Raw genomic sequence first — 18,594 nt, 5'->3', positions numbered from 1 at the left:
ATAGAACGGTCACAAATAAAACAAAATACCAACATAAATTAAATATTAGGATCTTGACACCAATGTGGCAATGCATTTTTTATGACTTTATACTTGCAATTTTTTTTAAATACATCATTGAATCAATACATTTTTACTAAATTATATTCTATCAATATATTTAGTTAACATCCTAAGGTTAATAATTCTGATTAATTAATTCCACTTTTTATTTAAATATATTTATTTTTTAATGTAATATATTCTTGTTTTGCATATTACTTGAATTGTCTCAAAATAATTATACATTTTATTTATACATATTACATTTATAAAATTAACACTTACATACATTTTTTAAAATAATAAATACACTAGGTAAATACAGATTGTTTTATTTTATTTAACCTACTATATATAAAGCTAAATAATTTTTTTTTCTATTTACTACTCTTATAAGAATATTTCAAACGGTTTTCTATCTACTCATCCATTCAAGTCTCCAACACTGCTTACGCCTTCTCAGTTATTACAGTTAACGAAAAGAATGATACCATGAAGGCATGAACGACTATCGACTTTTCAAATATATTTTATGCATTACCATATAGCTGGTACTTATTATGATATTGTATACAATTTGTAAATGGTGTATACAAATGCGATAGATTGAGCAAAATCTTGTTAAAAATAAAATAATATAAAATATATTTATAAAACAAAATTTTGAATAATAACCTTATATAGTTCAAAGTTACCCACACCGAGAAAAAAATATGATTCTGAGTATTATTATTATTTTTTTTTTATTATTATTATCTTAAAATATACAAATTTATTATATATAATTATACTAATATCCATAATTTATATTATATATTAACTAGCTGTCTCACCTAAAGTTGTCCGAATCAAAGGTTTGTATTTCTTCTAATAATTATAACAGTTATATAATATCGAATAATATGTAATCAGCTGTATTTAAATTAAAAAAAAAAAATCATTTTTTGTAATCAGGAAAAAAATTATGCGTGAGCTACGTTTCAACTCTTTATAAGAGTTGAAAAAATGTTAAGCTATAAACGCCTTCCAAGTTTCAAGTGATATATTGATATAATATTTATTGCAAACAGTCGTCTTTTGAGGCTATTAACTTCGGATGAACCAACATCTAATTTTAGTATAACCCGTCTTTGCCCGTGAAAAAATGAAATCTTAGTTTTAGTGGACCTCGATTATAGGCTAATTTGAGTCGATTAAATCTGAGGTTAAATCGCTTTGTGAACTAATTCGAGCAAGATGGACAATTCGCTTGTATAACATTTTGTATAAATCAAACGGGATTCAAATTACACTTAAAACTTTATTGATATCCCTAAACACAAAGTAGATTTTAAGTATAGAAGCCACATTTAACTCTCATATTTGTTTTAGATCTAATTTCTTTATTCAAAACCATAAACGTGACGATTTTATGCGGAATTTTATGCTTGATTTGACGGTTACCTCATCTGCCCGAGTAACTATAATGGCAACCTTTTACAGAACCTTTTATAAACGAAAATGTCCGTCAAAAATATAAAAATCTTTGTTTGAGCACGTCTCTGAATAGGACTAACTCAGCAGTCCAGCTGTGAACCTAAGCTATCCATGATACCACTTAAACGTCTTAAACACACGTCAAAATCGGAAGAATATTTAACATTTGTACATACAATAATCAAAACTATATTATCTACTTAGTAATTTGTTGTTATTATTATGTTTAATCAAATGTTTATAGTAATTAAATAATAGCATACAACAGCAAAGCCCACACAAGGAGGGTCAGAAGAACTCATGATACTGGGGCCTGGGCTTTCGAGGGATCCGGCGTTCATATAAATAATAATCACTTCAATATATATTAGAAAAATTTTGATTATAAAAGAGGAAAAGGGCGCCTGGTGATTAACCTTGTATAAGTACCTATCTACAATTATTTTAAAAATAAGAATGTATCTCGGAATGTATACACGATATTTTTTTTACAAAAACGATTTTAAAAAAATAATAAAAATAAAAATAATCTTTGCATAACGTAGGTGGTAGGCGTGAGTAGTGAAATTGAATAATTCATTTACATCATAATTGAATAAAAATATACTTGTTTATTAGTAATAATATTTGTTTTTCTCATGTACCAAATCGATTTATGATTGATAGGATTTTCACTTCAATATCTCCATTATGTACCTATATATTTGAATTAGTTGATTAAGCCGAACACTTAAAACTATAGATGGTTTGCATAAATATGGCCTGATATCGTTATTATTATAACTTCTTGGAAACGCCAATATTGACAAAACATTATCAATCTGAACACCACCACTAAAAAAAAATCACCCATCTTTTCTCTCTTATAGGTGCTCAACTAGCAAACTAGCTGTATATCCTAAAAAACACTTGCAGCAGTTAACAAGTGCAGCATGCCGGTACGTACGAATCGGCTATCAATATATAAGTGTCCTATATTACAGCATTAATCACAACACTTCAAAGTATATGTATTATGTTTAGGTATTGATTATGATTAGGGCTTGGATTTAAATACCCTCAAAAAATTAATTATTATTAAAAGATTAATAAAAAATGAAATTATGTTTTCATTACACTGCTGTATAATGAGAATTTTTTTAATGTATTGGCCAATTAACTTGATAAATTAAAAATAGTTAAAAATGAGAATAATTTATATTATGTAGTGCTATAATACTACTATGTAGTACTTAGGTATATTTCAACGAAGTCAATTTTTTCAGTCATAATACGAGAAGTAGGCCAATAATGTATTAAAAACGTCAAAAAATACCCTAAAAAGTATAAAATCTGCGAAAAATTCAAAAATTCTCCAAAAAAATTCTGTGATTATAATACCGAGTACTTGAAACATATTTGTAGCTTAGAAAGCATCGCGTAAATCCGAGCCATAGGTCTTTAAAAAAAAAATTAAAAAACCCAAAATAGTGGGAATATTTTTATTTATATAATATTTAAATTTTAACAGACATTTTAATATGAATGCAGTGGAGAAAGTCGGGAGATGATAGGAGTGAACACGGTTCTGTGTTCTACTGCAATACAATTTAAGAACCTCTACGATTTGGATTCTAGTTGTACCAATGAGTATAACATTATGATATATAATATTATTATTTACCCATGTAGTATTGACGTATTGTAATATGTAGAGGAATTACAACACAACTATAATGTGTAATTTTGTAAATACGCTATGCCCAAGTTGGTTGGAATTTGGAACTAAACTTCTCGACAACGTCTTTTAACAACGGTTTCCCTAGTGGCCCCAGACTTTAAATATGCATCGCAGCGCAATAATGTCTCGTGACTCGTGGGTGAGCGGGGTATGGATAGCAAATTGTTTATTTTTAATCTAGACGATAAGTATATGGGCATTAATAATACTGATAGGTATATAATATTATGTTCTAACCCGTTTGATAAAATCTAAGTCCATAGATTTAGGTAGGTACCTAAATATAAGTGATCAAGTCACAAGTGACTAAGACTTATATCCCTCTTATATCGTGTCAAGGGCGGCTCTGGAATAGATAAGTAAGCTGGGACTTTTGTCATAGGTATTATATTATATCCTAACTGGCTACCTATACGCGTTTGTAAAGCGTAGCAAAACCAAAGTATTAATTTATTGTAAGTGTAACATTTATAAAGAAATAATTACATCTCAAATAATATTATCGTAAATAATGACCTATAATAATAACTAATTAAATAAAACAGTTATAGTTTTAACTAAAAATAAAGTAAATCCAATTTTAATTTTTGTTATGATTAATATTTCGTAAGAGGTACAAAACTATTTTTTAATTAATTATCACTATGAAAAAATAATTTTGAATAATATATATTAGGTATCAGTGGAGTGCTCACGAGGGGGGTGGACGAAGGTGTCATATCTCCCTTGGATTACTATATATACAAAATATATGATAAAACAATAACTAATGTGTATAAAACACAGTCTGAGAATAGTCAAAAACTTTTATTCTTCCCTTTCAAAAAAGCTGAGCACACCACTGTTATATTATAATAAAATATAGTGTGTAAAAATACATGAGGAAATACGAGTACTTGAAACATCGTAAACACCACACATGTATACGACGTATCAACAGGCAAAATTCCAGTAAAATATAGAGCAATCCCAGGTTTACTGTGTATCCCTCTCAAACTTTAATTGGATTTACTCATGAATTAGGAGGCCTAACACAACCGCGGACAATATATTGTATACATCTGATAAGCAGAACCCTACTTATGGGGGGGGAGGGGCTAGGGGCTAGCCGGGCTAGGCCCATGAGATAATTAGAGGCCTCCATACATTACTGTAACATACTAACACACTAATATACGTTTTAATTATAACAACTGATTTAAAAAAATTACTTATAGACTAATGATATAATTTATTTATAATCTTCAAAAATAAATTTAAAATAAAAAACGACATACCAAGCAAAAAAACTAACCACAATTAATGTTGAGGGGCCCCTAACCAAAAAATTAGCCTCAGGCCCCAAAATGCCAAAGTAGAGCTATGAGTATAACTTCATAAATCGTATTCAGTGATCGTTAATTCCGTTTAATTCGTAAATAAGATCGGAAATACGCGTTCAACAGCTGTGCACGGTGTACTACAGACAGCTGATGAGAGTCCGACTGTTAATATTTCTCCGAATATGCTGCGCAGTCGAAATTAAATTATACCATTTTATTAAATAGGCAGGAACCTACAACCTACTGTAGAGAGGCTGCCTTTTATATACGTACAAGTCGCGAGAATTATTTTCAAAATACATTTTTACTTCCTTTCCCTCCTCCCCCCACCAAACTAAATTACATTGCACTTACGTCAAACGTCCGGCAAATTCTCGTAATCCCGCCAGTGGTGACATCCCGGCGATGGTGTGCGAGTCCGAAAATTATGCGAGCGCGGACAACCAAATACGCCGCATTAGCAGCCATAACGACCGCGGGACGTGAGGCCCAACCGAACCAGAATTACGAACTGCGTCTTCCCGCCGCCTGTGCGAGACGCGTAGTCGGTCCCTCTACCCACCCGCGCATTAATATCGCTACCGCAATCCGCTGGCGTGCGCGTGAATGCGTGATAGTCTGGTCAGCTGCCTCTGCGAGTAGTAACAACTGTTGTCCACTGTGGTCGCCGTCGTCAGTGTCGTGATAAAACCACTGTCGACAGTGCAGCCGTGACCCGGGACACGTCCGCACGGCCCGTCGTACGGGCACTGTTTTCGTAAACAGCTGATCCGGGGCTCGACTTTTTCACGATATCAATTTGATAGCCATTAGCTACTGTTCACCGCCGTCTTGACTTACGAGTACCGATATTGTAAATTAATAAATTATAATATTGTAATTTTAATCGTTCTCCTCTCTGTACCTGTTCGTCCTCGTTCCAAATTCACACGTTCCCGATTCTCAAGAAAATACCGTAAGTAGTTTATATAAGTATGTTTATACCAAGCTCCATAGAAACTAGCACAGGGTGCACTGTTTTAAGCTTCATCAAGTGTCCTACGCTGTCCACCGTATTGTCTACGACCTAGACAATCACGGTTGCGGTCGTTGAATGCTTTTTTCGTTTTGCATATTTAAAAGTTTCTTTTTTTTTATTAAATTCCATAACTGTCTACAGAGTCTAATCATCGTATTATTAGTCTCAATGTCCAGTAATGAGTATACAGTAACTTTCGACTAAATAGTTTAACAATTAGTATCTAATTATATTTATACTTAGTGTTCAAGTTACTTCATATAACAGTAATAAAATTGTCATTGCTGCTTGTTACATGTATAGTAAATTTTGTACTTAAAAAATGGAATACGAATTTACTCTTCTTAGGGTACTTCTTTATTTTAACTTCACTAATAGTTTATATTTTTTTGTTTACTACCTAAATTTTTATTTAAACTTATTATTTCTTTATTACAGAGCATGGGTGGAGATTTTGGACAACTGAAAACTGATATTCGTGGAGTTATTACTACCAAATTGTCTCCATTTGAACAAAAAGCATTCAAAGGAATCATTTCTCATGGAATTCCTAATTCCATTAAAAGGACAGCCTCTAATATACCATTCATTGTTCCACCAATGATCGTTGGTTACATTGTCTACGATTGGGCTGTCAATGCTCATCATAAAAGTTTGAGAAAGAATCCTGCTGACTTTGCCAATGATCAATAACTTTCTTTTTAATTTTACTGCTTTTGTAAAATGTAATCATCTTAAATTACTGTAGAAAAAAAATGTTTGTCAAACATAATTATCTGTGAAGCAACAGACAACAGTAAAATGTAATAAAATATTTTATTTGTTATATAGCTGAAATGAGTTAATTTAATCATTAAAGAAATACAATAAAAAATGGTTGAATATACATAAAAAACATTTATTTATTTATTTATTTATTTATATTAGGCTTGGAAGTTGAAATTACAATTATTATTATATATAAATATAAGCTACAACTAGATGATATGAAATTTTTCAGTATGATTGTGTATCAGCATTTTTGTGCATGAATATGTGATAGAGTATAATGTTGTCTCCCTAATATTAATTATTAATTACAGAAAAATAACTTGCAATCAAAAGTAAGCATTGTGTGTTTTTTATCATTAGTACTTATTTTTTTTTTACTACTTATAAAGCAAGTTGTTAGTAATGAATATCATTGCAATTTAAAATATTTATATTTAATGTAACTAAAAGTATAAATGAAAATTACAAATTTTTTACATTTAAATATTGTATAACTCCAATGTGGTGAGTTTTGTCAAAATTCAAATTTATAAATATTTGAGTTGCACTACTATCTGTTTAAATTTTAATGTTTTAAATTTAAAACTCGTTAAAGTCCAATCCTATGATTGTTATACTTAAATTTCCAAAGTATTGTCAATAGAAGGTTTTTCCTATTTTAGATTCTGAGCGGAGCGATGAATGTATTGATTTTACCATGACGTGTGTGTTTTTTTTTTTTGTGTGTGTCTGTCATCACGTTTTGGGGCAGTAAAAATGCTTCGATTTTTGACTTCAGTACCTCGTTCGATCAGAAAGTGAATCTAGTTGGTACTTTGGGGGGTCAAAAGTAAAAAATTCTTAATACTTTTCTAAATAATTGAGAAAAACAAACTAAAAATTAAGGGAAAAACGGGAAATTTTACGCACACTCATTTTTCGATAAAATCGATTTTGGTTTTTGATGTAACTTTAAAACAAATGACCATAGATACATGAAATTTTCACCTAATGTTTATATAAGTATATTCTATCCACCATGCAATTTTCAAAAAAATTCTACTTAAGTTGAACTATTCATAGGCATTTCAAATTTTCGATCATTATTAGTTTTTTTTAAATTAATATCGATAAAAATTTATTTGTTAGGCAGAAAAGCTTGAAAATTTAATACAAGACTCTTAACATATTGTTACAATAGCAGTTGAAAAATAAAAGAAATTCGTAGTCACAATTTTTTTTTTATAAGCATTCAAAGTTTGAATTTTGACAAAATACGTAAAAATCACGAAAATTCCCAAATTATTTTAAGCTAGAAATTCATAAAAAATTTTCTTTTTAAATCTAAGATTTGAAAATTTTTAATAATCTATAATATATCCTAGACAGATAAACCGTCTTCGCTCAGAATCGTTTTTTGTATACAATGATATAATATCATTGGATTCAAATTTAATTCCATCCATTACAGTAACCCACTTGTAACCTACTGTACAGCAGAGCGACATACACGACTTACCCGCTTTTTTTTGTATACATTCTAGTTAATATTTATCAATAACTTAATTAATTTCAAGAAAGTCACTTTCAATAACAGTTATTGTTTAGTAGGGTTTTCAGTGAAATAATTTTAGTAAAAATTTTATCTCACCCCTCTAAAAGGCAGGAATAAGCGTGATTCCAATTTTTAAGTTTATAATTATGAAACTAAATTATAAAATACTAAAATGGTTACATATAGTCACTATATTATAGTGGTAGATTCTAATATACTATATATAGGTTGTACCCTGAAGGTAGGTACCTAATACCTATGTTATAGAGGTAGATTCTATTAGCACGTTGCGGACCTATGAATGTATTAATTTTACAACTTTATGTATATTTTTTTATTTTGTGTGAGTGTGCACGATAATTAGTCGTAATAATGCTTTGATTAAAATCCTCAATAGTTTCAAAAGCATTGGAAAAAAAGAAAGAGGAATATATAGGTAGGTAATATCGATTTTTGGCAAAATCAATTTTGGATTTTGGTATAACTCTAAAACAAATTACCATAGATATATGATATTTTCACTGAATATTTATAATAGTATTTTTACATTATACAATTTTAAGCTGTGGCATTTGAAATTTGAAATTTTTTAGTTTTTTGTTCTTTAAATGTCAATAAAATTATATTAATTAGATAAAAAAAGCTTGAAAATTTGATACAAGGTTCCCATTAGTTGATATATTAGCAATTGAAAAATATTTTTAAAAAACAGGCACATTATTTTTTATAACTGTTAGAAGTTCAAATTTTTATAAAACTTATTTAATTGAAAATTTAGTTAAATTAATATCCTAGACTGATCAATCGTTTCCTATCAGAATCGTTTTTTATATAAATATTATTATATTGAATTCAAATTTAATACTATCTATTACAGTGACCCACTTGTTATCTACTGTACAGCAGAGCGACTTCCACTAACCCGCTTTTAATTTAATTTATCTGTGTATACATTTCCCTATACTTTTCTATTTCTACATAATATATATATTATATAGCTATGGTCAACATTTTACACCAAGTGAACTACATTAAAATTATAAGTATCTAGTGATCAATAACTATTTATTTAGGTAGGTATATTATTTATATTTTAAAATGCAGCATAATAATATATTAGACATCTAATAATATTCTTCTTTTAATTCTCCATCGGAACAATTCTTCACTAATAAAATATACTTTTTAATGTATATAAATTTCATGAAATATTTAATTTCAATGAAAATAATAAATCATTTTAATTTAAAATCATGGTATAGAAAATACAGTTAATATCTCTACGGATTACGGATCTACTTAGTTAAATGTTATTAAAATATTTCTTACATACCTTGTACATTATACAAATTACATACAATTCATAAAATACATATTATTTCATATTTTATAATTACTAGGTAATTAGATATGGATAGTATTATAACCCGACCCTATTATAACAATCTATGAGTCATATAGTATTTCTATTTGAATTCAAATAAAATGAAAAAATTAATTTTGTTAAACCTCTAGTATACTTGATATTATAATCATAATTTAATATGTGTAGCCAATAGGGCTAATATAATATCATATTTGTATATTACAAATATGAAATAGGTATAATATTATTATTATTATATATTAGTATTAACCGTTAGGCAGAAATTATCATTATAAATTATAGGTAAACATCAAATAAAAACAAATCGTTAACTAATAAAAATAATTTGAATTAATACTTTTATTAATGTAAGTAAACTTGCAATAATAAGTCTTTAAATATAAAAAAAAACAAATAAAATGCCGCTCTTTGGCCACTGTGCATAGTTGAGATTAAAGATATAAATTATAATTAAAATATCTCTATTTATTTACTGACTTTTGAATTGAGACTATAGATTACAGATTACAATATAGAACTAAAATTAATTTGTATGATTAAAATTAAATTAAAAGTATAATAAAGCTTCAATTATCAATGGTCGCAGAATAATGGCGTAATTAAGGAGGGATTAAGGGGATAGATTCCCCCTCCCAAAACTTTTGTTTTAATGCTATCATTTTATATTTGGTGGGTAGGTACTGTATGAAGCTTACAGATTTTGCTAAAAACATATAATCCCCCCCAAACCATATTCCTAATTACACCACTGTTGCAGACTTGTAATAAACCTCTAAAATTATAACATGCCAAAAACGTAAAATCAAATTTATTTTTTATTCAATATTTCAATGTGAAGATTTCATATGAAATATTCCATACACCATAACTCTAAATATGATCGACCAATATTCCTCTAATCTAAAGTGAATAGACCTATTATGAAACTTGATGGTAAGAACATTATCTGTGTTTTGTTGGAAGTATTTTTACGATAATTCAGTTTTTAAGTGAATTATGTGCGTATAATAAATTTAATATAAAAATGCTCATAACTCACTTAAAAACTGAATTATCGTAAAAATAGGACTTCCAACAAAACACAGATAATATTATTACCATCAAGTTTCATAATAGGTTTATTCACTCTATTTTTAAGCTAACAGAATAAAACATGAACAGTTGAGTATAAATTTGTTATGTTACGCGTTTGTAAAACTAAGACAACAAAAACTGGTGTTGCGCAGTTGCACCCTCTTAAGGAGATTGGAAGCAATGGAAGCGATACATTTTTGTATTTCTGAACATATATAGGAATTCCGAATTTAGATATTTTTTTCATCCTGACGTTCCGGTTAACTTAATTAAGCAATAGGTATGAATTCTAAAAAAAAATTTGGATATTAAATTTGTCGTCAAATGTCTACTTGAGATCAACTTTCTTACATTTTTTATTTTAATCCCCTAAATCTAAAATTTCTGGCGAAAAGATCTACTTATTGGTGATTTGAGAGGTCAACATTTTAAATAATCAGTAGTTTTCAAAAGCCCCGGATGAATTACATTCTGTTTTTTTCGGAGGTTTTGACTTCAGGTCTTAGGCAAACAAGACCCCAATCAGCTGTGATCGAGTTTCGCTTTTATATGACTATATTGTTCTGCCTTATGCGATTCTGGCTTCACCTTATAATTTCTTAATTTTTTGTAGGTAGGTAGAGAGGTACTTGGATTATATAGGTACCACGATTAGGTCATACTGTCATGTTATGTACAAATCTACCTATATTATATTATAACATTATGTAATACAATATTATACCTAGGTATACAAATTAAAATATTAATAATATTTTTATTTAATTTAAATTTGTCAACATTTAACTAGGCAAAAACAAATCTTGGGGCACTCCCTATAGACTACAGTGAAGTGTCATTCTTGCAGTGTATTATGCGGGTGTACGACATAAAATAGCTCTTTATTGCTGCAAATTACGATATCCAACTTTCTTGCTCACATAGTCTTATTTTAAACATTTTTACATTGTAAACATTTAAATAACAACTGTATGAAGATGTTAGTAACTAAAGAACTATAATTAGGAACCAACTTTTTATAAGTCGCGTTACAAATGATTTACATTCTTGTTATTTTAATTATAGTTTGTCAACGAGATACCTATATAATAGAAGATAGAACAGAACCAATAACACACTCACGAAGTCACGAACATTAAAAGGTGGGATTATATACTCATAAGTAATAACTAATAAGTACCTACTAAAGCACCGCTAAGTTCGAATATTTTTTCTAGGCAATATTGTATTATTTTATATTATATAAAAATCGATCGATAAGACGTATTCTGTATAGGCAGGTATTATTATTATTTAATACGTAGGTATGAATTCTAACAAAAAGTTTACTTCGTGTCTTTGTTAGATTGCACGAATATTTCTAATCAAACTCGCTAAATTTGTTATGGAAGCTTAATTGATTTTTTGGTCTATACTCGCATTTACGTACCAAATGTTATATATGTCACAAGTTCACAACCAATATTTTTTTAACGTGTTCACATTCTTAAACACTTACCTATTACATGAACAATATAAATTAAAATACAGGTAATTTATTGATTTCTAACTTCTTAAGAGTCACACTCTGTGTACACTATTATCATATCAACATATATTTTATTTAAAGTAGGCACAATAAATACAACTTTTATCAAGGAAAAAAATCTTTCAGCATAGTAAGTATCTACCTACAAATTAATGTTTTATCCTGTAAATTATGGTATGAAAGAGGCATGTAGGTATTTGACATTATTGTTATAAATTAATTATTATATTATATTATGCTTACCATGTATTTACACATGTAATCAAAATAATTTCATTTGTTAGCATATTATACAATAATATAAACTATATTGGCCTAGTACACTGTATGCTATTAACTGTTTCTGTTGCTATGGGCGAACAAAATCAATAATAATGGGCCACAATATATTAGCATATTATTGTTTTTTAAACACAAATATTTAGATATTGAACTTTATATTTTACATTATTTACATTACTGCACAATTCTTAATTACCTATCTTATTAAAATTTATTTTATTTGGAATTTTTTTTTATCATTTCCAATGAATAATAAAGATCAAAATGAATTTATTTTACATCCTAATAATGGTCCTTATCCCGAGTATGCGTATAACATGCTAAAGTAACTAATATTTAAATTGTTTTTATTTATTCACGGCTTAGAGAAATTATTGGGCAATATATTATAATGGAATTGCCTAAATTTGATAACAAAAAAATATATAGGACTAAGAACCAGCAGTGTAAGAAAAAAAAAGTTTTAAAACCAATACGTATACATACATTGTCAGCCACCAGAAGAAGACAATGTAAGTTAATAATTTGACTTTACGTAGTTGTAATATTAGTATAGAATTAACTATATGTCTATATTCGACAATATTTTAACAGGCACATCAAATACACCATATCAAACCACTTATACTAGCCGTACTGGAGTACAATCAAGCACATCAAATGTCAATAGTTTACTAATTAACGATCATATATTGCGTATAAAAACACTTGAAAATGAACTGACTGAAGCACATATGAAAACGCGCGTGAGTTTTTTAAAAATAAAACCATAAAAACCATAATTAATATATTTATATTAATAATTTAGGAATTGATCGTAGAAAACCGTTTATTGAAAACATTAGAGAAGCGACATGAAAATGCGTTATCTATGTATGAAGGTAGAAAAGCTAAGCTACCACAAGCAATTAAATCATATGAAGAGGAAATACGCTCATTAAATAGCCAAATATGTAATCTTAAGATTCAATTGAAGGAAATGGAAAATAGATATAAGTCACAGAACATCGAATCAATAGCTTTACAAAAACGGTACAAACACCTTTTAAGTTTATCCCAGAATAAACAACTCGGTAAAAAAGAAAAACTTTCAAATCAATTAGAAGAAGCTCAAAGTACAATAAAAAAACAAGATGATAAAATTTTGGTAAATCTTTATTTTGTCCAATATCTAATAAATGGCTAGAAATATGTTTTTTACTTTATATTATAGAATATTATAAAAAAATTAGAACTTCAAGATAAATCTCATAGGTATCATATAAACTTGGAAAATATTAAAATCAAAGAATTGCAAAATGAAGTCAAACGTTTGAAAGATGAAAATAAAAATTTAAGATCATGTTTGGATAAAATTAAGCCTAAAAACTATAGTTCGAGGCAAAATTTTACAAAAGGAATAACTGAAGATTCAATAAGCATAGTATCTCGGTAAGTAAATCTAGTATTTTTTGTAAGTTATAATATATTCACAAATTTAACAGTGTATTAAAGCCTATACCAACAATACATGATGGACAAGGTGATGAAATAGATGAATCTTTTTACAAAACTAATGGGTCAATATCCCTTAAACCAGAAACATTTCATGAAGATCTTGAAGAAAACAATAAATATTCAACAAAAAACTACAAAATTAACACAATTAGGGAGATAAAAAATAATACAATAATACCATCTAATGCTTTGATAAATAAAGAATCATACTCATCAACAACACCAAGCAGTATGTCGTGGGTAGACAATGATCTGGCTAAGTTTACAAAAGTAAATATCTAGGACATAGTAAAACACTATAAATAGAAAATAACATATAAGTTATCATAAGCATATTTACAAGGTCTTGCAACACTGATTTTATAAAAACTTTCTAAAAATATATATTTGGTTAGATCTGAAAATCGTTTTAAACAGGGGCGGATTGGACAAATTCAGCCCACCAAATTTTTTATGATTTATTGGCCCACTTACAAACTTAATATCAACAATACCTAAAACCATATAGGTACTATGGACTGTGCTGTGACACTGCAGTCTAACATTTAGACTTCATAATTTCAACTTTAGACTCTTAAACGATCTCTTAACTCTTCAGTCAACAGCCTCACGACTTAATAGCCAAAGATTGTTGTGGCCCACCAAGTTTTACTTGGTAGATCATCAGGCCAATCCGTCTTAGTTCTTGATATATGTATGTAAATTATGTATATTATATGTTATCTCCTATGATCATTCATCATGTATTCATGTTACTATAAAATACAGTAAATAAATATTAATTTGATTTTAGGAAAGTGAACCAGAACTATTAAAAACTGTAAAAAATGATTTTGAAAAAAAAACCAAACATAAAGCTGCTGCTTTAATTCAATTACCAGGAACCTCTATGTCTAGAGCTCAAAAGGACATACTGTTGGCAAAATTAAATCAAGTCAGAGAGGATCAAGAAAATTATGAAAATTATTTTAAATCAAAACTATTAAAACAGCCAATCAATAAAAGATCCTCCTCATCATATGATTCTGACAATATAAGTGGCAAATCTTCAAATAGTGATAGTTCACAAGAATAATCAAATATTAATTAAATGTTTTATACACATTATAATATGTATTATTAATAATAAAAATATATTTTTTATGTTTCATAATTATTTGATTAAACTTTCTTCATGTTTAGATACATCCATAGAGTCTGCCAATAATTTAGTCAATCTATCTTCTAATTTCCTTATTTCTTCAGTACAAGACTGAAACTGACAATACAAACATAGACATAAGACATAACTAAATAATTTTGTATTCCATATTTTTGACGTTAAAAACATAAAATAAATACTGTAGATACCTCTCTTTCAGCGGAGTAAAGTTTTTCAGACATACTATTGAATACAGTGCTTGCTGCTACTGTATAAGACATAAGTGCGTTTGACTTCCCTAGTTGTAAAGCACAATCCATGGCACTAATAGAATCCTTTAAATTAAGATAAATGGTATTTATAAAATCATAAAAATGTAGCAACATTCAAAATTTACTAACTAAATAAAATGATTTAGCATTAGCAATGTCATATCGAGACTCCATAATATCATTTTCTAATTTGTCGTTGAACAAATCATTGGGTTCCAATAACTCCATACACCTAATTAATTCATTTCTATCAAGCAACAAAAAAAAAAAAAATGTATATATATATTTAATAATGATATAATAATATACTTTGTAATTCTATCAAGGTAATAGCACTATATTTTAAAATTTAAATATTTTACAAGAAAATTCATTCTCTCCAACCTGTGAGACTTAAGTTTTTAAAATTGTTCTTTGAGACTTAAGTAAACTCTACTGATATTTACGGTAGTAGAGATACCTACTTGTATTTTTCAGATGCATCGCTGAGTGCAACCAGTGCTATTGTAATCATCTGACACGAATAGTTTACTGACATAGTACACGTTTGTTGTAACAAATGCTTGTGGGTCAGTTGTTCGCCTATTTGATTCAATTCTATGACTATTGGTTGTTCAACCTTATCAGGATTAATAGTTTTTGTTTGACAATACGCTACTCCTATACTCAAAAGACGCCAGTTAAGTAATCTGGAATACTTATTATTCTAATCGAAAAAATAAAATTATGAAAACAAACAAAATAATGTAGGTAATTGATAAAAAAAATACCATGATAAATTGTCGGTAAAGATAATTAAAAACCTAATAATTTCTTGCAACTGGTTACTATAGTCTTAAATTTTTCGCGATGTCTTATAACGTCCAAATTATAATATAATGTGCAACTCAACCTAAGTGTTTAAGTAATAAACTATTTAATTATGGATTGAACTTAATATTATAATTAGTGAAAGAATTACAAGTTACAATACATAACTTACAGATATGATTACATATTTAAATATTTTAGGTTTTAATTTTATATTACCAATTGACTTAAAGTGACGTATTTATTATTTAATGAACTTCTTGAACTAAAAGAAATGAAATGAAAATATTTTATTATAATCAAATTAGACAAATAAAATTGAACTGATAATTGATATCACAAAATCACCGGTGACGTGTGATAAGGAAAATGTGATAAAAGTAATTCACATGACGAGCGTCTATAAAAAGAAAATACAATTTTCATAAATTAACTTTATAATATTGTTTTGGTGTTTATTATAATATTACCATTGATTATAAATATTAGTATTTATAATCAATGATATTATTACTAAAAACTGAAAATTAATCAATACAATTTGCACTTTGCAGTAACCACTTGGTTTTTATTTTTACTTTCATCCATACTTTAATTATAATTTAAATGTAAATATTAATTATCATTAATAGTTCTTATTTTACTTACACTTATATAAGCAAAATACTATCATGTATATCAGTGCTTCTCAACCGGGTAGGGACCGCGGCCCACTAGGAGACCGTGGCTATATAACTGAGGGGCCTTGAAATATTTATTTCATTTAAAATGTTTTCGGTTATTTAGTTATATTATAATTTATAAGTTATAACCAATCATTACCGACAATGTCTAATTTTAGATTACTGCAATTATAATAATTATAAAAATAAAATTGTTATGGGGGGCTTGATAGTTTTACATTAAAGTTAGAGGGCCATCTAAAAAAAAAGGTTTAGCAGCACGGATGTAGATTATAAGAATATCATATTATTGTGTACTACCTATATGTAATTGTCGAACTGTAACAAGATTTTAAGATAATAAAAAGAACATATACCTATAAGGGACCTTAAAATTACAAACACACCGCCTACCTCATACCTACACCTACCTATAATTATTGTTGTACCTACACACGAACACGTTGACATTACGGTTTTGTACTTCAACTAAACCTTTTTCAAACGGAAATCATTTCGACCAATCATTGTGTTTTTATTAGAAAATTATGTTAGATTTAGTTGATATTATATCTCTAAAATTTAGTTGAGACATAATTTTCATGGGCCCATGCCCGTCATTCGTCAAGCATCTTCCTAGTAAGTCCAATACAGTCCTGAACATAATAATAATTTATATTTGAACTTATAATGTTATATTAATATTAATCACCCATACAACGAGTTTACAAAACTAATGAAATGATTTTGATAAGATTGAAGATTCTAATAAATGTATATGATTCAAATCAACTTTAACTAATTATAGATAGGTATAATATGTTGTATTAATTATTAGTTAAAATAATAATATAGTAGGTAGTAAAAGTGTAACATTAGTCACCCGTATAAAGACATCAAAAAATTAGGTACCGACGAGCCTACGATTCATAATTCTTACTCATTATAGTTATTACTAGGCTGGGATTTGTATGTAAATACATATTTTAAGTAAAACATGAATACCTAATGAATTATTGCAAATGATAAATTCTCGCTTTTTTTTATATATTTCGTAAATTTTGACAATTTCAGTGGTTTAGTAATATTTTACATTTATATTTTGATAATGATGGTACTCGGCAAATTGTAAGTGTATAATAATGTATATAGGAAATAAGTAGGTTAAAATAAATATTAATAACTTGATTTCAGTTCATCTTATCTGTTTCTGTTTGATAACCATCCCTTAATGATCTTAGATTGTACTTTATGTTCAACAATTATGTCACAAAATATATTTACGAATTTACAAAAGTACCTATCAGACTACCAGTTCTTGTGTTCGCGTGGTGATGAAAACATCTACACCTGATTTACATTTAATTTTGAAAATTTTAAACAATATATAGTTTGTCATTGTTTCATTTTGAATTGATTAAACGTCAATTGTATTTAAATTTAACAACATATTTTTTTTTACTACAAATTATTATATTTTTAAATAAAATTAATTAAACATAAAAAAAATAAATTGTATTATTCAAAAATTATTTAGAATCGTATTTTAATTTACAAGTTTAACATATTTTTAAAAATTTTTCTAGTAGGTACATGTTTTTTATTTTATAGAACATATTTTGGCAATTTTAATTACCTACATATATATGTACATATTTTTGGTTTTTTATTACAGCATATAAATCCCAGCCCTAGTTATTACTTATCTGATTGTATATAAAACTTAACACACGATTTTTATGCCTTGTGATTACTTCGATTTATATATTATATTTTCAATTTTGTTCTAATTTTATTACGAAAATAGTAAAAATACGTACCCATAGTACCTCTTACCTATACTGGTGTATTATGTATTAATATATCAATTCTCAGTTTACGCTGTTATTAAAATTGAATAGATATTTTGAATATCCTAATTTATTGTAAAATACCAATCTTATATAAAACAATTTTTTTTTAAAATTATAAATGTCAAAAATACAGTAAGCACATTTACACCCAAATAAATTATACTTAAATGAACCCAGCATGAATTAATTGTAGAGTTCTAAAATG

At 27.7% G+C, this 18,594-nt stretch overlaps 4 protein-coding genes across 9 annotated transcripts in view; 2 read left to right on the top strand and 2 right to left on the bottom strand.

Annotated features, from left to right (window-relative positions):
• Window positions 1-5,102, bottom strand: part of MCU (mitochondrial calcium uniporter) — a 74,361-nt gene extending 69,259 nt beyond the window's left edge. The window contains exon 1 of the mRNA XM_015518402.2: window positions 4,915-5,102. Coding sequence (XP_015373888.1) covers window positions 4,915-5,028 — 114 coding nt within the window. The 5' untranslated portion in view covers window positions 5,029-5,102. The remainder of the gene's footprint in view (window positions 1-4,914) is intronic.
• A 245-nt stretch (window positions 5,103-5,347) lies between these two features.
• UQCR-Q (Ubiquinol-cytochrome c reductase ubiquinone-binding protein) lies at window positions 5,348-6,473 on the top strand. Its single transcript, XM_015518398.2, has 2 exons — window positions 5,348-5,515; window positions 6,017-6,473. The coding sequence occupies exon 2, from the start codon at window positions 6,020-6,022 to the stop codon at window positions 6,269-6,271; it is 252 nt and encodes an 83-aa protein (XP_015373884.1). The 5' UTR covers window positions 5,348-5,515; window positions 6,017-6,019; the 3' UTR covers window positions 6,272-6,473.
• Window positions 6,474-6,591: 118 nt separating this feature from the next.
• On the top strand, window positions 6,592-14,804 carry LOC107168863 (uncharacterized). Its single transcript, XM_089218464.1, has 8 exons — window positions 6,592-6,681; window positions 11,410-12,458; window positions 12,521-12,666; window positions 12,749-12,900; window positions 12,963-13,301; window positions 13,368-13,585; window positions 13,639-13,921; window positions 14,445-14,804. Exons 2-8 carry the CDS (start codon window positions 12,400-12,402, stop codon window positions 14,724-14,726), a joined length of 1,479 nt encoding a protein of 492 aa, XP_089074590.1. The 5' UTR covers window positions 6,592-6,681; window positions 11,410-12,399; the 3' UTR covers window positions 14,727-14,804.
• LOC107168856 (uncharacterized) lies at window positions 14,738-16,217 on the bottom strand. Of its 6 annotated transcripts, none has more exons than XM_089218460.1 (6): window positions 16,094-16,217; window positions 15,835-15,956; window positions 15,529-15,770; window positions 15,194-15,311; window positions 15,002-15,127; window positions 14,738-14,909 (listed from the first exon to the last, which is right to left on the bottom strand). In XM_089218460.1, exons 2-6 carry the CDS (start codon window positions 15,835-15,837, stop codon window positions 14,805-14,807), a joined length of 594 nt encoding a protein of 197 aa, XP_089074586.1. In that variant the 5' UTR covers window positions 15,838-15,956; window positions 16,094-16,217; the 3' UTR covers window positions 14,738-14,804. The 6 variants fall into 6 exon arrangements, with proteins under 6 accessions (XP_089074586.1, XP_089074584.1, XP_089074587.1 ...); XM_089218458.1 differs by having other exon boundaries at window positions 16,047-16,187; XM_089218461.1 differs by having other exon boundaries at window positions 15,194-15,296; window positions 16,047-16,187.
• Window positions 16,218-18,594: the final 2,377 nt, after the last annotated feature.

The sequence above is a fragment of the Diuraphis noxia genome, unplaced genomic scaffold (genome assembly GCF_037042655.1).
Source record: "Diuraphis noxia isolate RWA-SAM2 unplaced genomic scaffold, SU_Dnox_SAM2 contig0002, whole genome shotgun sequence".
Lineage (NCBI taxonomy): Eukaryota > Metazoa > Arthropoda > Insecta > Hemiptera > Aphididae > Diuraphis > Diuraphis noxia.
The sequence above is the reverse complement of the archived record's forward strand: the minus strand, read 5'-3'. Positions and strand labels throughout refer to the sequence as shown.